Source organism: Tinamus guttatus, unplaced genomic scaffold, assembly GCF_059628265.1.
Source record: "Tinamus guttatus ecotype Peru unplaced genomic scaffold, ASM5962826v1 Tinamus_guttatus_pri_ptg000383l, whole genome shotgun sequence".
In the NCBI taxonomy this organism is placed as follows: Eukaryota; Metazoa; Chordata; class Aves; order Tinamiformes; family Tinamidae; genus Tinamus; species Tinamus guttatus.
The window spans coordinates 3,489,519-3,505,043 of record NW_028288917.1 but is presented as its reverse complement, the minus strand read 5'-3'; the positions used below and the strand labels follow the sequence as shown (position 1 = coordinate 3,505,043).

The window sequence follows — 15,525 nt, the reverse complement described above, 5'->3', positions numbered from 1 at the left end:
AGAGTTTCAAAGGTGTTCTACCACTGAAGTGCTGATCTGCTCAAAATCTGGCATCTCACTTCACAGGCTAAATTGAAATACTTCTAAATATATGGCTTTAGCTGACTATCACTTCTTCATATTTCTATCACTTCTTCATATTTCTCATTCTCAAAGGTTAAAATGAGTATTACCTACCTCACAGGAGTGCTGTGAAATTTAATTAGCAGGCAGATGTAAATGCACTGAAATATTCATTATCACCTACATCTTATTTTATTAATATAAATTTCACATTTTACCAGAAGCCAAAGCTGTCTGTGCTTGAAATTAGACTACTGATATGAAGGACAAGGTATAAAACACCATGTAGTAGATAGATAATTTTACGTTTTCTCAGACTGGAAAAGAATATAACAGACAGAAGATGACAATGGAGGACAGAACCTCACATGTATGTAAGAGATTGTCCCTTAAAATAGGTCTTCTTCAAGGACCCTCAGAAGAAAAGCTCTTGTGTACAGCAATAATTAGATGAAAATAATGACAATCTTCCACGGAAAGCAAAAACAATTTTTAGCAGGGTGGATTTCTGTATTTTACTTGGAAGTGGAAGCTGGATATCTTGTGTTTTCAAAAATTTTGTTAGTGAGGGGTGAGAGTGGAACACTGACCTGATAATAGAATTTTCACCTGAAGTTAAAGAGGACTACATGGCAATCTTTCTCTCAGAGTTTCTTCTGGAGTGGTAGTAGCCTTACCCAAACCCAAAAAAAACATGTAAGTTACAGACTATCAAATTAAATGTAGAGTGTAAGGGTACCAAGAGGCCAGCTGATGGTTCTTCCATAACTAAATCTCATCACCTTGTTTTTGCTGGTTATTTCTTTTCCAAATACTAGTTTATTCTTTTTGTTTGTTTTTGGTGTCCTAAAGACTCTCTGGTTTTGGTTTGTCTGGGGAATCCTCAGTCACAACTTTAGTAGGTCTCTAAACAATATTCCTTTTCTGCCCTTAAAAAAAAAAAAAAAAGCTGTATCTATGCTACATTAGAACACATTTGCTTATCTACCCTTTCCCTTGAGTGGACAGTATGTTTAAGACTGTTGTGAGATGTCCCTAGTGTATGAAATATTTACCACAAAACAGAAAGGTCTCAAATTTGCACTATCCTTTGATACTTTGCACTTGAATTTTTCTTGCCTCTAGATATGAAGGAAATACAATTTTTCCTCTTTTCCGAATCCAAGTAAAAAATTTCATCGCCACACAGATTTCAGAATCAGGCCCTCTAATAGCATTCCACCATTTAGTTGTTGAAGACTCTAGTTCAATTATTCTAGACCCTATTGGTCTAGCTTTTTGCAGAAGGGAACAGTGCACCATCTATAAATAAAATCCTTGTTTCCTCTGTAGCTAATCTTGTGCCCTTCTCAACCCCATTCTCAATGTACATTTTAATGCATTTTTAATGATTTTTTTTTAATGTGCTGATTCACTGTTCAAAGAATATGAATTATACAATGAAAGCCATTCAAAAATCTCTACAAAATACGTCAGGGACTCCTCCTCAGCACTAATTATGGCATATCATTTAATTGGCTTTAATTTTCATATACCACCCCCTCTCTCTGAATTCCTTGACAGCTCAAAAGTACAGAGATTCTTGCAACATTCCCTGAAAGTCAGCCGACACCACCCACCAAGCCAGGAATTAAACCGAGAAAGGAAGAGACACCTTTGTATTGCCAGTGATTCTCTCTAGGCTTTGATCTGAACAGCTCTAGTATAAGAAGAAGAGGAAGAAAGGGATAGATCCCAAATACTTTATGCTTTACACCAGGTTGGAAACAAATGGATCGTACATCCATGAAGACACATAAAGTACAAACATATTCCATCCGGAAGATGTCTGGCGAGGCAAACCAGTAGCAGCATTCTTTACTAGCTGATTTTATTAGATGTTTTTCATGCACAGCCCCAAGCAAAGTTGCACTCACTGACTCCTGATGCAAAGAAGACTTACATCCAATATGCTCAGGACTGCTTAGTAACCACTTTTGTATTTTCTCCATAACAATGTTCTTTTTATTGAAGTAATACTTTCTAGTCCCTACATGAGCAGTGGCGAACTCAAAAACATGAATCATCACTGCATCTCCTAACTGATTCTCCAGAAATTCTCTGCAAATTCTCTGATTCTCTGCAAATAATAATACAAGGATGGCCAAGTAGTGTGAGTTGTGAGTGTGAGCTGAAGAGCTGTGAGGACACTGGAGCCACGTTTATATCCTCTGGAGGAATGTGGACGAAGCAGCGCGTGCACTGTTGTGCACAAGGACATGCACAGGCCCACCGTTCCAATGCTCGGGGCCCAACACACAGTGCGGTTAATTTTTCCATGTGTGTTCCTGCCCCAGCTCACCTTGCCTCTGTGCAATCGTCCATGCCAGCAAAAGAGAGGGAAGGGCAGCACAAGGCCAGAGAGGGCAGCCCCACTCCACCGAAATGGCACACTCGGCCTCCTTGTGCCGTAATTCCCGTGTGTGGAATAAGGCTGACTGTGCTTCTCTAGCTCGTGAGGGTATTGCAAAGATAAAAACGGTATGATAATTACTCTAAGGCTACGTACACGTTAGCAAACAAGAACCCTTTGCCTTGCCTGGGGACCACCTCGCCTGCAACACCCTGCATCCAGAGAGCTGCTGAGCTCTCTGCTCCCAGAACAGTGACTGCTGGAATGGTCCCTGGGCTGTGGTAAATCCTGAACCATACGCTGGAATTGCTTAGGGAAGTGCTAGTTGGCTTGGATTAAAACAATCCCATAAACAAGTCAAGCAACATAACAATATAGAGGATATTGATCCTTTGCCAAGGCACCTTTACTGACATTACGAGGCTTTCTAATATAGATGTAGATTAAGGTAGTAAGTTTTTTGATGATGGAGATCTGCATAGCTATTAAAAACCAAAACTTGGAGCTTCTCACACTTGCCACAAAATGCAGCATTAGTGCCAGTTAATCTGCCATAGTCAAACAACCAGAAATTATGTTCTTTTTCCCAGTGCCAGTGGGCCTGCCTGTAGCTGCCTTTACTCCACATCTTTCTCTATAAGTGGAATGAATTGAATTACAGTGTGAGTTTTGTTAAGGCCAAGCATCAAAGGGCCAAAGAGCTAGACAGCAGTCCAGCTTGTCACTATAGGCAAAGGGGAGCCAGGAAGATACCTGCCAGCTGGGCTGCCTGAATGACAGGGCAGCAGACAAGGCCCTGGGGACCACCATATCAGCAACTGAGGCTGGCTACAAGTTTCCTTGGCAGATATTTTTGGGAAAGGCAGCCTGAATAGCCTGGAAAACATTTGCAGAGTGGATAGAGCCTAGTATCTGCACAGCACACTAAAGAAAATTTACAGAAACGGCAAAAGGTCTAAGCTGAATTTATGACAATTAATACTGTAAGCTGCACAACATGTTCATGAATATTTGGGAGGGGCTAGGAATAAAAGCTATTTCAACAGACAAAATTATGTTTCTGCAGAATTTATGGCTGGTTATGTATTATCTGTTTTCCATGTGCTTTGAAAAACATTGGTTCTAGGAACAAAAAGGGAAAGCTTTTTGATTTTGTTGCTCCTGTTTTGTCAGATTATTATGCAGGACTGAGTGAAAACTCACTGGAAACTAACACTCCCTGAAGAGGTGCAGGGCTGCAAATCTGCATTTCTTCTGTCACTTCCCTTTTTCTGGACTGTGCGATACACAATCGGTGTTGATATGCATCCAGAAAAAAGTACATGCAGGATACAAGTGTCTGCCATAAAGTTTAATTTGTGGGAGTTCTGCTGCATATTCCCTAATAATGGGAGACAAGTGAGGCAAGCAGAAGTTCACTTCTTGGTTATCTGTTAGCTACTGGTTCAAACAGAGAAAACATGTCAAGGCCCTCAGACACAACCATAAAGCACATCTGCTACTGTTAAGGAGCTCTGGGAAAAGAGATAGGCTTTATTTTCTGCTATCCTGGAAACCCATGCATTAGACTCGACTGCACAAGCCTTGATGTGAAACAAGAGGGGCCTTAAGGAGCAACAGAGCGAATCTCTTCATGAAGAACATTCACTCTAGAAAAATCTAATTTGCCTAATTGCATTTGCTGTGTATAGCCTAGTTTTATGTCCAAATTAAGAACTGCAACTTAAAAACTGAAACTGGAATCTGCTGGAGCTCATTAGCTCATATAGAGTGAAGAGCTTGCAAAAGTTTAGGATAATATGAATTTTGTAATACAAATACATTCAGTGATTTAATAAAGTAATAATGGAAAAAGAAAAGAACTTTGCTTCTCAGATCATTTAAAGGTCAGTTTGTCAGCTGTGCCCAAGCCTCTCCCTATCAAAGCTACTGTAATTATACCACAGATGAATTTTGCTCCTGTATTTATTCATCTCCAGACACTTACACCATGTTAAAACACTTGAAGTCAGCCAATTCTGTGGATCCTACTGGGAGACCTGTTCTATGCGTCCTACACGCAAACCCCAGAAGATGAAGCAAATTGCAGAAAAAGTGAAAAAAAAATGTATTAAGGTTTGAGGCAGCCAATAGAGAAAATTCTAGATTGCTGCTCTGTGTAGCAGAAGGCTCATCTGCTTTTCTTTGCAGCCTCTGAGACTGTCTCACCTGATAGAAAACACCCCTGAGCACACGACCTTCTGAATAATTTAAGGGATCTGGCCTTGATCATAGAGAACCGAAGTGATTTTTTATATGGTGAAGCACATATTAAGTTGTGGAAAGCGCACCAGACTCCCGGAGCCCTCGGGACACATTGCTCTGCGTGCACCGGCTATGGGCCCGAGCACCGCTGGGCCTCGCTGCCTCCAGGCGGGGCGTCCCCCGGGCAGGCGCCATGTTGCGTGGGTGCTGCTGGGCACAGGGCTCGCTCGGCGCCAGTCTGGCTGCCCGGGCTCGTGCTGGGCAACCTGCGGGGGGAGGAGGGCTGCCAACTATCCTCAGGAAATACCGTTGTCTTTACTCATTTAGATATTAAGGAAATTCTGAGTTGTCACCTTAGCACTGCTCACATGAGTTGGGTCAAGGCCCTCCAGACCATTCCTCACAGAATTGGAGAGTGTAAGACAAAAATGCTCTTACAGGAAGGAAATTAGAGGTGGTCCCTGCCTCCTTACAACACACAGTAGCTCCAAAGCCACAGAGTTTCTGTATGTAGTGGGGACCTAAGAACCACAGTTGACAGCAGTGCAACTCTGCTGCCAACACCTAACTCAGGAGTGTATGTCGGCTGATAGAGCACTGGACGTAGTTTCTGTAGTTCACACGTTTATTTTGTCAACCAACAGGTATAACCCAGTTTCACAAAGATAAAGTGCTGGAGAAGGTGCCTGGTGGTGAAAACCACCCTTGCAAAGCAGCAGTACGTGTCCCTAGCCCAACAGCCTTGGTGCTGTCACGGCCCCAGGGAGTTCTTCAAAACGCGCAAGCAACAATTAATTACTCCATTAGCTTGTCCTCAAAGCTCTTCTCCATGTTGGCATAACTTAAACCAGCATAGACTCTTGTTGATGCTACTGCTTTTCTATTTTTCTTTTTTAAGAAACCAGCTCTTGTACTTCCCTTTCATTCAGCAGAGTACACAGCTGACATTATTACCTACATGCTTAGCACTGCCAGTGCTGTAATGGATGACGCTAGTACTTAAATGCACTAGGAAGACAGGAGGGAGCTGAAGCCATTTTTAGAACAACATGCTCTTTTCTTTTTTAGTGCTGATTCATTCACTGTACCTTGTGGTATGTTTATCTCGATTGCTTGCTGCTTCGCAGGCTGTTGAATGGTTGAGGGAGGAATATTAATCAGTGACACATAGCACTGTGCTCCAGAACTTCAGTGATGGTGAGTGCTCTGTTCTCACCTGCCTTCTGGTTTATTGTCTGAATCATTCTTCTCTCATTGCATTCACAGATATTTCAGTACTGGAAGCTGTAAGTGATGCTTTCATAGTCATAAGTATAGTACAGCTACCGAGTTCATATGCATTTTTCCTCTTGAAAAACTTTGCTCCTCAAAAGGACTCATATAATCAGTAAAATTAGTCGAACAGTCATTGCATTGTATATGCGTTAAACGTGATTACCCAAAATAACTGATGAAGGTGATAAAGCAGACCTCACAACTTATTAGCCTTTTTCTTAACATATCTTACATGTAAAAGTAAAATGACATGGAAACCATGGCACTGTAGTGAAAGCTATACAAATGTATGCTTATTCTGCATGTGTGACCTACATCTGCCTGCTGAGCTAGGTGACAGAAGTGTTTGGTGTCCAGAGGTGCATTTGGAGATCAATTTGTTTGCCTTCAAAAATAGAATTTAAAGAACCACAGATTGTTGCAAATGTTGCAAAGTGTAGTGATAGCAGAGTCGTATAGGTTCACATTATAGCTAAGCTAATTTCATGACTAGCCGGATCCCAAAGGGCCCGTCCCACTCTTCCCCTCCGCATGTTCCCATCACCACCACTGTAGCAGGAGTGATGCAAATCTAATCTGAGAGTGAAAACTGATCGCTTTGGATCAGAAAAGCAAATAATGTATTATAAAGTTTTATTTATTTATGAATTCAGTTCTTCTCCAAAATTGTCCCCTTTAGGCCAGATCACCATCAATGCTAGAACAAGGTCTCTTGAGTCCTCCATAAATTTTGGAAAAACTCTTTTTTTTTAACTAGCTCTTTTCTTTGTGTATTCTTCAAAGTTTCAGTTCTAAGCAAAAAGTAGCTCAGGAATCACTGTGCAAGCCAAAATGGAACTCTATAAGCAAGACAGATACAGAAAACTTGGTTTCAAGCACAGGCCCAAGGCACTGAGATGCACCTGCAGTTTCAGACACTGTACACCACAGTTCTCCAGTGGAAAACAGGAACAGTAGTAACTTTTGCAGATGTTAAGAGAAAAATAACAAGAGGAAGACCAGTGGATAGAACACAGATTTAGGTCCAATGAGTCTTTAAATATATAGGTAGCATAATAGGAATAATAAATATTAATTTATGATACTAATGTATAAAGCATTAAAAACAGTGCTTTTTATTGTGATGGGGTATATGCACATATATAAAATCTTTGAAGGACTGTAATTTCAAAGTTTTGCTTTAAAAAGGATTTAAGAAAACAGCTGATATGGAAATACCACTCAGGAGAAATGCCTTTTAATATAATGTGTTTTAATGTTATAAAAACAGCGATTCTACAAAGCGCCTGGGGGTTTTATGCTAATCTGTTCATTTGTGCACCTTAGGGAAATATGCTGCTGCATAATCAACTTCATAATCCCTTGAACACTTCAATTTCCACCCATTCTGGAATATCTATTCCTCCTGGCTAGGGATCCTTTCTCTATCTTTTTCGCTTTCTGGTTTTAGAGATTATTTTCATCCAATCATTATTTACTGATGCCTCTTTTATTGCTGTAAAAAAATATCCTTCCTCAGTTTTGCTGATAGAGTAATTGAAGTGTGCAGTGATTAACAAATTACATTTGCTGGGTCAGAGAGGAAGTTCATGGCAGAGATAATAACAGGTCTCACATCTCTGGTTTCAGTGATTACAGGGTCACAGCACAGCATCAGTCAAAGTAGATGTTTCGAAACTATGTGTTTAGTTCTGACATTGGCAGAATGGGATCCCTCCTTTGTTTGCTGATCCTGGGCTGACGAATAAGTGATCCTCTCCATCTGAAGGATACCCATGCTCTGAATAGTACGTTCACACTCTACAGAACCTACATTTAATTTAAAACCTTTGTAATAAGAATGTTCATAACACAGCATTGCAGGTACTTCAGACACTGCTATACATTCTTTACTGTAGTAAAAGTACAGTAAAAGCAGAGTACTTAAAACTTAACATATTCACATTGTAGCATCTCTGTGAATTAGGGAACTGCGACTATGCCATTTGCAAAAAGGCTTAAAAAGGAAGATCGCAGAGGAAGTCTCTGGTATAGAAGCTTATATTTGCACCTCCTAGGTTTTATGCGGTTTATATATGTGGTTTATATATATATTTGCACCTCCTAGGTTTTATGAGGTTTATATAACCTCCTAGGTTTTATGCTGGAACATTAGTCACTGGAAGAAACTTCCATTCAGACATCCCAAATTCACCAAATGACTAAAACAAAGATTTCTGAAAGAAATGTGCTTTCCTGTTCCTAGGCCTTGGACTCCTGCTGGGCTCTTAGCCTGGAGCTTACTGACTGACAGCCAGGTCCGTTTGTGAACTCAGTGTTTCACATCCACTTGGGCACACTCATATAACTGGGGAGTAAAGAGAGGGCCAGGAAAAGTAAAAACTGATTGTTTCTGCAAAGCAAAAAGAGACATAAAGATGGGAGAAGAAGAAACAAGAAAGTGTGACAGGGAGGAAAGCGCAAAACTGAACAGAGATGCAAAGGACCCAGTGGCCTCTGTACACAAGTGTGTCATGGTAAGGGAAAAGCTAACAATAACTTAATTTCGCCTTACTGCAAGAGCAGTAGCCCAGATTCCAGAACACAAGTTTGGTTGGAGCTCTGCCCTGGAAGTGCTTCCAGCTCTGGATCACTGAGCTGGAGCAAATACCTCCAGAAGAGTGCAGGTTGCTTTACATATATATGAATGGTACTTAATATGATAAAATGCTGTAGCTGTCAGCCTAAAATTGGAATCAGTTTGTATGGTAATGAGAGAAGTGTTGCAACTTCTTTGTTTTTCCTTCTCAGAAATGATGAATTTTCCCATATTACAGTAGGGAAGATTGATCCTGGATGGCTATACTTGCATTTGGAAAGATTCAGCTCTTCACCTGTAGCTCATTACTACTGCTCCCCTATCGCTCAGAGAGCAAGAGGGCTCTGCACAGAAGTAGAATGGTTGTTACTCTGTGTCTGTTGGCTTCGGCAGAGCCCACAGGAACTGAAGATCTCTAAATATGTAAATCTGAAGTGGAGATTTGCATGTGTTAATGTGAGGGAGAAGGAAGCTTTACAGAAGGTTAAGTTCATTACTTAAAAAAAAAGAAAATATAAAATGAAGAGAAGGTGCTGAGAACAATGGACTTTGTAGGTTGTGCTTTATGGCGATTCCTAAGGGAATGCTTCTATAATATGTTCTTCCTAGTGGCAATTGGTGGCAATGCCAACTGGAGGAGCTACCTTCCCAGATTCCTTTCTGCTCTGCTTACACGGCAGCTCGCTGTGCACCCTGATGTGTGGATGCAACTTATCACAGGGCTGTGCTGCAAGTAGATAGCTTACATGATGTAAATGTCTAAAAATTACTTTGGAAGTTATTTTTTAAATTCATATCACTTCAAGATCCAGAGCACATAAGTCCAGCATCATAATTGGGTATACCAGCATGATAGTGGTGTGGTAAGTGGCAGCAACTATAAGAATTTAAATATAGGTGAGGATGGGATCATCTTTAGAACTGGTTGCAGTGATTAACAAAGAAAACAAAGAAAGAAAAAAGAAAACATGGTCACGGAACACCCTAAATAGCATTAGACCTGAAATATTTATCTCCTTGTGAAAAATTACATGGTAACTTTTCACAATAAAAGCTCAGTGAGCTGAGAGAGCCGCCAAAGAGGCTCAGTTCAATATGATTTTAGGTGATGCACTGACTAAAATGAAGTTTATGAGTAATTATCATGAAGTCAAACCAACTGAGTATAGTAGTTTCCTGTTACTTAAAAGAACCTGGAGACAAGGAATAAAAAAACACAAAAATGGGATTCCAGACTGTCTGTTTTTAAAATTTTTCACTTACAGCTGCATTTGACACATTTATTCTAACTCCATATTGGAGAACTACTCCTTTGTAATCTGAGGTATGGATTTTATCAAGATTTTTAGTGGAAACACCAAAGATGAAAAACATTCACTGACCTTAAACTACTGTACACCAGTTTCATTTGATTTTTAACATGTGCCCCATAAACAACAGATAAATTTTCATGGAATAGGTACATTGTGTGAACAGTTCTGTTTTTCTTTAAGGGAGATATGTGGATGACCCTTCTATTTTTTACTATGACTTCATAGTGTAAATTATTAAGCGTTTTCCACTTAAAATATTATGAAAATCTTCTTCTTACCTGTAGGTAATGGCACGGCCTCAAAGAAGGTTTGATTTCCTGATGAACCAGAGGCTTATCTAAGTTAAGTGATGATTTGCGATAAGCTTCTTTAGCCTGACTTACTGTAAGTGTGGACCAAGAACTCCTTTTCATATATTTACCGTCAGGGGTCATTGCTAGCCCTTCACAAGCCGAACATTTCACATCATTGTTACTTTTGGAAGTCTTCAATGAGAGATCCCCAAAATGGCCCTGGAGTGCTTCCGGGTAGCAATGGGATATATGATCCGCGTGGTGCCTATTTACCACGCTGGGGGTTCGGTAAGTGCTATCACTGTCCAAATTGTCGTCAGAGCTCCACCAGCTGCTCATTCCCGATTTATGCTTGCTCTCCGGTTTTCGCTCCTTACTTTTACTCCTTTTGCTATGCTTGGAATGGTGCCCGTGATGATGATCATCCCCTCGACTGTCTCCCTTTGTCCCATTAACGTTTCCCTTGGATGATCCTTCCAGAGAATGAGACTTAGTAAAAAGTTTCTGGACTGAATGAACAAGATGGCGTATTCTTCCTGGGCTCTCGCTGCGTTGCTCTGCAGCGGTTGAGGTTCTCTGATACTGTAAAGTGTGAAACCCATCCCGGTGAAGAGGAAGCTGTTTCTCAAACTGGTCCAAAAGATTTGCAGGAATGCGGTTAATCTTGGGGTTACCGTGAGACATGGCGCAGTCGTCTCGTGTGTCGTAATGTGAGCTGTAGTGCATTCTGGGGAAAGTGCTACTTGACATGTGATCGCCCATTACCATGGGCATCATCATGCACTCAGAATGGATGGAGCTGCGTGGCGAACAACGATGGTGGTCCATCGGACAGCTCTCCGTGGGGCTGAGAAGATAGGATTGCCTCGGCTCCTGCCCATGGTGGATATGGTCGTGGGAGTGTTCACAATCTTCAGGGGATGCTAAGCCACAGGTATGAGCGGAACATAACTGTGGTTGGTTGCGACTACCAGATAATCCTTTCATATTCCTCGAAGCAGGAGAGTATCTTTCTTCATTGAAGTGCTGAGAAGGCGACCATGAGTACTGCTGGTCTGTCAGGAGAACACACAAAACCTATGTTATGTCTAATTAAAAGGCTGACTTACAAAATCCAAGTATATCACAAAACTGAACTGTATTTTTCTTATAAACTCAATAGTGTTGCTTATCATTTATGGGATTTGATTTGCCAGTTTAAAACTGGTTCAAATTGCTCACTTTGAGCAATTCATGAGGTGAATGCAAGAGGCTCCTTGTTTGCAAAATTGTCTGCTAGCAGCTCTACAATTTTATGAAGTTACTCATTATGCAAATTTGCTCAAATATATTTAATGCTTACATTAAAGTGTTCTGTTTATTATTGGTATTTGAAATTAGCATGCCAAGCTTTGTGGTTAGTCATTTCAGTTACATGGCTATAGTTCTATTTCTGTGGTTTCTCGGTTGGATATCTTAAACTTCATGGCTCCTTTCTCCACGGAAAAAGGCATTGTCTTATTATAAAATGAATATTTTTTTAATTAAAGGAATTTCAGCTACAAGACCCCAATTTTATTGTTTATAAACATAAATAATATGCAACACAGATAAAACAATAAACATGCTGAAAATCAAGCCTATTTTTTGTAATATTAAACAGCTTATGAAAAAGCATTTCATGCTACTTCAACTTCTGTTACAGATGGATTGTGGCCATTGCCAAACTTCCATTAGGCAGTTTTTTCCATTCATGCTTCTATTCCAAACAAAAGATATTTATCTAACCACTCTCTGTTATTCCTGATAAAACTAGTATCTCAATGTACAGCCTATAGGTTTTTGTATACTCTGTTATTAGTTCCTTTTTATTGCGTGTGCCAAGTTGTGGTTATTAAAAAGTAGTGACTATGAAATAAAGGTAGCTTATAAATCAAGATTTTGACAGTCAAACCTTTGATTTTATTTCTCTTATGCAATTTCTTGCAGCTGTCAAATGCTTCAAACAAAAAATGAAAAAAAAATAACAAACACTTAAGTTTGATTTGGGCTTTCATTTTTCCTCTTAAATTTCTGTTTATTTACACAAACATTTCAAAAGCAGACACAGATATAGGATAAAATACAATTCTTTAGAGGATCATACAGACGCATATGTATTTGTGCTTACAACACACTCAGCAAAGTCTTTCTACAGACTTGCTCTTGGGATCCTAAGTAATTTGAAAGTACAGATTAAAACAGGTTGTCTCAGCCAGAAAAAAAAAAAAAAGTCTAGAGAGTATATACTCATATATAACAATATAACATGATACTGGAAATCGGCTTCTAGAAATAACACAGTAGTTAAGAGCAATTTGAAGAGTTCCTAAGCATATGTGAAAACCCTCCTAAGTCATATTTCCACTACTAATCAAAACACAACACTTATATAGGATCATGAAACAAAACAATATCTAGGTTTCTTTATTAAAATAGTAAATTTTTAAAGAATACGGAATGAAATTTGTGGAAAGTCTTTAGCATCAGCAGTCTTGTAATCTAAATTACCTGTGGTGTGTAAGGTGCTTAGAAAAATTTATTACATCTGAAAGCCACATGATATTATAAGAAAGAAACTGTATCATTGAATTAATAAACAGTAGGGGCATCCTTGATGCAGACCTGCCTCACTAAAGTCATAGATGAATTTAAGGATCCAAATTTCACCTCTAGGCTTTATCATAGTGTAAAATTGATGTCTGTGTTCTGCTTCTGCTTTGCCTATATAACAGTTTCTTTTATTTAATTCTTGGATATCTTCACATAAAAAAGACAACTTATCAGTGTTCATTACTCAGGCTTTTGTGCTATTTAGCATATAATACCCTATGTAAAACTTGTTCCAGAAAGGAAAGATAAATGTTTATTTGAAATAAAATTATTTTGATTATCCAATTAAAAGCACAACTACATATAGACGAAGTAGTAAAGTATAAGAATGCATTGTGGTTCAGGCACATAAATAGCACTCTAAGTAATGGTATTTAAACCAGCATATTACCAAACATTATCCGAGGAATAATAATAGCCCATGTGTTGAACTTAGACTGTGCTTTCCATAAAGGGTTTCCAAGGCATCTGACAGAAATTATTGCATTATTTCTTACAACAATCCTGTGAGGCATAGAAGGCTCTGTTCTCCTTTTAGAGGAAGGCATTCTGGAATACAGGCAACTTTTTCCAGAGGTCCAAGGAGGCTCCTCCATCTGACCCCACAATTAAAGTCACCTCCTGAACCTTTTCAGCGCAAACTTGCACATCTATGAATGAACATAACTCCTGCACTAGGATTATGAACCATCAAGGTATTTCCCAAAAAAAACAAAAAAGGGCATGGCAGAGATCCAGAAGGAAGAAAAGAGTTAGCCACAAACAAGAAGTTCATTTAAATGAGCTCCCTGGAGCAGAACTGCTAGTCTCTGGTCATTTATTTTGGCCTCGCATAGTATCAAACAGCCCAGAAGGCTTCAAACATTTTCATCGTGTTAGATCCCTAGCAGCATGAGAGAGCATGATTTGATCACACTGCTGTGGATAGTTTCACAACAGCTTTCCATCTCTCATGCCTCTCTATCATTCTAGCCCAGAACAATTACAATTTTCTGTACGTTCCTTTCACAGTCTTTGAGTATTCATGTGCCTAATGGCATTTCTGAATTTATTGTTTGAAATGTAGTGGTTAGAAACTGCTATAGACATTTAACAAGCATAATCAAAATAATTTAAAACTGAATTTAAACAGTGGCAATTTCCAGATGTGATTTCCAGATTTCTCTGCCACAGAGAGTAACTGATACTAAGTCCCAAATTACTTATATGTGCATCATCTAAATTTATCACTGCAATTAGGTATGGGTCCTGCTTGGAACACAAAATCTGCCTTAAGCTCCTAGGCACCGCTATTTCTTCTTCTCTATCCTCTCAAAAACTTCAAACTTTTAAATTATTATATAAAGTTACTAAGTTCTCTAGGTTTGATACTTCATCCACCTCCTATCCTATTTGGGATACCTGTTCAGGGCTCAAAGAAACAATCAAGCCATGGCTGAATGAATTACTGTATAATACCAGAACAGAGTAATGACCATGTGCTAGCTTTTAGCCTGCCAGAAAGACAAAGCAAAATGTGCTACTTTAAAACTAAATTAAATTCACAATGCTTTGCAAGGGGCTAAAAGTGGTCAAATATTGAAAAAATGGCCAAAAGATGGTCAACAAACTTCTCAGGCCCCAACATTAACAGTATTTCTGAACCTGTACAAAAAGGAACTTAAGATTCTAGATTAGTTAAGATCTGATGCTAGATTGGACAGAAATTTTAGTGTATTCCTTGAAGATAATAAAATGCAGAATAAAACAAAACATTCTTTTACAGGAGCAGATTCTATTGGAATCTCTTAGAATAATGACTCTTTAAAAATATCAAAGTAAATGACAGCACTAATCTGTAGCCCCTTAAAGAAAGTGTCACTGTCAGACACAAAAAAATGAAGGGAGTCAGAAGAACAAATCAGCATAACTCTAATAGTCAAAGGAATCAGGAACGGAGGAATAGTACGTTACATGTGAGCACATCAGTGGCTTTTTAGGTTCCACCAGAGCAAAATGGAATGTTTCCATTGACTCTGATGGCTACCAGGTCAGTATACTGCAGACTGTGGAGGAAGTGGCACAGAGATATGCTGGCAGAGTCGTATTTCACTTTGACAGGCAGGATCTAGTACTTTCAAATTTCTGAAAACTCCTTAAAGCTGTTCTTTCCAGAGACTACTGCATAGACATATAACTCAAACTTTAACCTTGACAGATACAAGGATTTCTGCATCCCTTTCTATCTAGTGTGTCTCTTTCCCTGTTGTGTCATACCCTTTTCTGATTTTTCCCCTGATTATTTCTCCTTACTTTCCGATATGAAAAGTGCTGCTCTCTTATTTCATTCGTTTGCCTATTTTCAGGAACTGGTCATAATTTTTTGAGCATTCAAGCTTCTTTCTTGTATAAGTCAGCAATCAAGGGAAGAAAGACAGGTACAAAGACTATGAACACTGCTTGAAATGATGAATTAGATCCATTCATATTAATGTACAAAAGGCTTGAAAAACCTTTAAGCAATGAAAAATCAGGGCTGTGCATCTCTGAGTTCCTGGAACACTGCTCTTTGCTAACGGGAGTCAATGTAAAAATGCTGGAAATATCTCTATCATATAAAACAGGTGCATGTCTCCTCAAATATTTTATACAAATCTTTTTGTGTGCTTTGTATTGAAAACAAGCTTCAGGAGCATTAAATAACAGTAATTCCTGGAACAACTAAATTGTGCATCTTTTCTCATTTTTTTTTCTTTT

The 15,525-nt window shown here is 39.1% G+C and overlaps 1 protein-coding gene across 13 annotated transcripts in view; it reads right to left on the bottom strand.

The window, feature by feature from the left end:
* The window catches only part of DLGAP2 (DLG associated protein 2), a 432,244-nt gene that overhangs the window by 77,904 nt on the left and 338,815 nt on the right, over positions 1–15,525 (bottom strand). For all 13 annotated transcript variants that reach the window (XM_088530583.1, XM_088530594.1, XM_088530593.1 and 10 more), the window contains one exon: positions 10,144–11,213. In XM_088530583.1, the coding sequence (XP_088386709.1) occupies positions 10,144–11,213 (1,070 nt within the window). The remainder of the gene's footprint in view (positions 1–10,143; positions 11,214–15,525) is intronic.